At 35.6% G+C, this 2,546-nt stretch overlaps 1 protein-coding gene across 1 annotated transcript in view; it reads right to left on the reverse strand.

Moving 5' to 3' along the window:
* The window catches only part of LOC107695662 (erythropoietin receptor-like), a 6,992-nt gene extending 5,202 nt beyond the window's left edge, over positions 1-1,790 (reverse strand). Inside the window, exon 1 of the mRNA XM_016495665.1 lies at positions 1,715-1,790. Coding sequence (XP_016351151.1) covers positions 1,715-1,790 — 76 coding nt within the window. The remainder of the gene's footprint in view (positions 1-1,714) is intronic.
* Between the last annotated feature and the right edge of the window lie 756 nt (positions 1,791-2,546).

Below are 2,546 nucleotides of genomic sequence, written 5' to 3' on the forward strand. Positions count from 1 at the left end.
TGATTACAGAACCGGCTTTACTGATAAGATGCGCGTTAAATATCGCATGCGATTTATCGTGCAGCCCTAGTAAAGACACATAAAAGCTACTTTCAGAAGTTCTTCTGTGCCACCTTTGTAAAGCGAATTTTGCATTAGACTCTAGATCAATCTAGATCAGGCATGAGACCACAGATAACCACAGCCTGCTGATATAGAGTCTAACAGCATGATTACAAATGTGATATATAGTTTTTACATAACTTAAATTTCAAATTTTTTAATTTATGGTAAAAAAAAAACGGCAGCTGTGGTTGGCGGAATTTTACCATAAAAAATACGGTAGCAACATTTTAGGTTTTAAGGTTTTAAGTTATCACACCCAAATTTGAAGAATTGATAAAGAAAAGTGTGGCACAGCTCAAAACATGGTTGAAAACTTGATTTCCAAAATGAAAAATATATCCTAACACCCTAAAACCTAAGCCTACACTGTAAAAAAAAATTCCGTAAAATTTACGGTAAAAAACGGCAGCTGTGGTTGCCGGAATTTTACCGTAAAAAATGCGGTAGCAACGTTTTATGGTTTTAACTTAAATATACAGTTAAATACCGTAATTTCATTAACTGATATAATGTTAATATACCAACCTATCGAAGTACTGAAATCTGTTTTGCACCTTTGTAATACAATGATAACCACCAAATGCAAGTGGTAATGAGAAAATCCCATGGTAAACCAAGGCCCATCACAAGCAGCTTTTAAATAATAACATATATAGAAGGTGCACAGTATCATTCACACAAACACTAAACACCATCATGGTAACACACATGAAACTGAAATAATGCAATAAACATTCATTTAACAACATTAGGTGTAACACACAACGCTAATATACAAAACTGATAAGAAAAAACTAAGAAGAAACAGTTATTTCAACAAAAAAACATCAAATTTGAAATGTAACGCAGGGAATTCTGGGAATGTCAATTTACGGTTATTCACTGTAAATTATACGGTCTTTTTCACTTCCAAAAACAGTATACTTCCGTAAAATTAATGTCCAATACATGTAATGTCCAATACAGTTTTTCACCATATATAGTAGGGATTATTGGGAATTTACCGTTAACCATTTACCATTAACTGAGCATTTTTACAGTCTTTTACCGTTAAATTCACTGTCATTTTTTACAGTGCAGTCAAATGACTGTGAAAGAACAGTGGCATTTTGCTTTTTGGTCAGTATGAGTCAAGAACGCATTTTTGTATCTCTGCCTAAATCGACGTATATTTCTCTGTCCTTGTCTTGTTCATATTTCATTTTAACTCCTTTTTATCTAGCTATACTGTGTATCGCGTACCTTGTCAGTGTCGTGCGCTTTGCTTGGCCATTTGTTGTGATAAACAGGAAAGTGTGTTCAAGCGCCAGCAAAACAAAGTGTTAAGATATACTCTTTGAGAGAAGCAGTCAATCAGCAGAAGTTAAGAGCAGCTTGTAAGTGTATTTATTTATTCTCAGTGTTTAGCGCAGTTGTCGTTGCTAGGAAACGCTTGTTTTGTTTACTGTGTGGAGACGTGCGGTAATCGCATTTGGTCTCGTACTGTATCGCGTACCTTGTCAGTGTCGTGCGCTTTGCTTGGCCATTTGTTGTGATAAACAGGAAAGTGTGTCCAGCTGAATTCAATTTGAGTTTTGTTAAACGAATAAAAAAAAAAAGCTTAGTTTACCGTGGAAGCGGTCGCGGCTGCGGTCGCGTAAAGACCGAAGAGTGTAAAAACCATCGACTCTACCGCGCGACTCCATCGGGTAGGACACCGGCAAAGGATAAGTATCGCTTTTTATTTCTACTCTTTCCTATTGCTTGTTTCACTTCTGTTTCAGTTTTTTATAACCATTTCTTACTATGTGTCAGTAAGTTGTTGTTATTTTAGCTATAAAATTACCTGTAATGTCCAATACAGTTTTTCACCGTATATAGTAGGGGAATTTACCGTTAACCATTTAACAGGTTTTTACTGTAGCATTTTTACAGTCTTTTACCGTTAAATTCACGGTCATTTTTTACAGTGCACTATCATAACTATGTAACATGCAAAAAGAGTAAAAAAAATCCCCACACCTGTCTATAATGATACAAACACCACTCTTGTAACACTCAAATCAAATTGTTTGGATTTTTTGTGGATTTTTCCCCCCATTCTTGTTCGGTGATTAATCCATTGTTCTTTCTATTTAAGATGGTCTTTGGAGCTTGCATAAAAGCTGCATTAAAACCCTGACATCCTCCTTCATTGCCATACAAAGTGGGTAAGTGCATCATTTATGACAATACACTTTTGGGTATTATCAAAGTCAAAGTCAAAGTCACTTTTATTGTCACATCACCACAGCACATGTGCCTTGGTGAGTGAAATTCTTGGGAGCGTGCTCCAGACAGTGCAGAAACAATTTACATATAAACATACAGACCTCAACAGATGACAATGTGCAATATGCACATACATATAGTCAGTACACACAGTGTACTATTAGACATACTTACAGTTAGCACTACACATT

This window comes from Sinocyclocheilus anshuiensis, unplaced genomic scaffold (genome assembly GCF_001515605.1).
Source record: "Sinocyclocheilus anshuiensis isolate Anshui unplaced genomic scaffold, SAMN03320099.WGS_v1.1 scaffold1075, whole genome shotgun sequence".
Lineage (NCBI taxonomy): Eukaryota > Metazoa > Chordata > Actinopteri > Cypriniformes > Cyprinidae > Sinocyclocheilus > Sinocyclocheilus anshuiensis.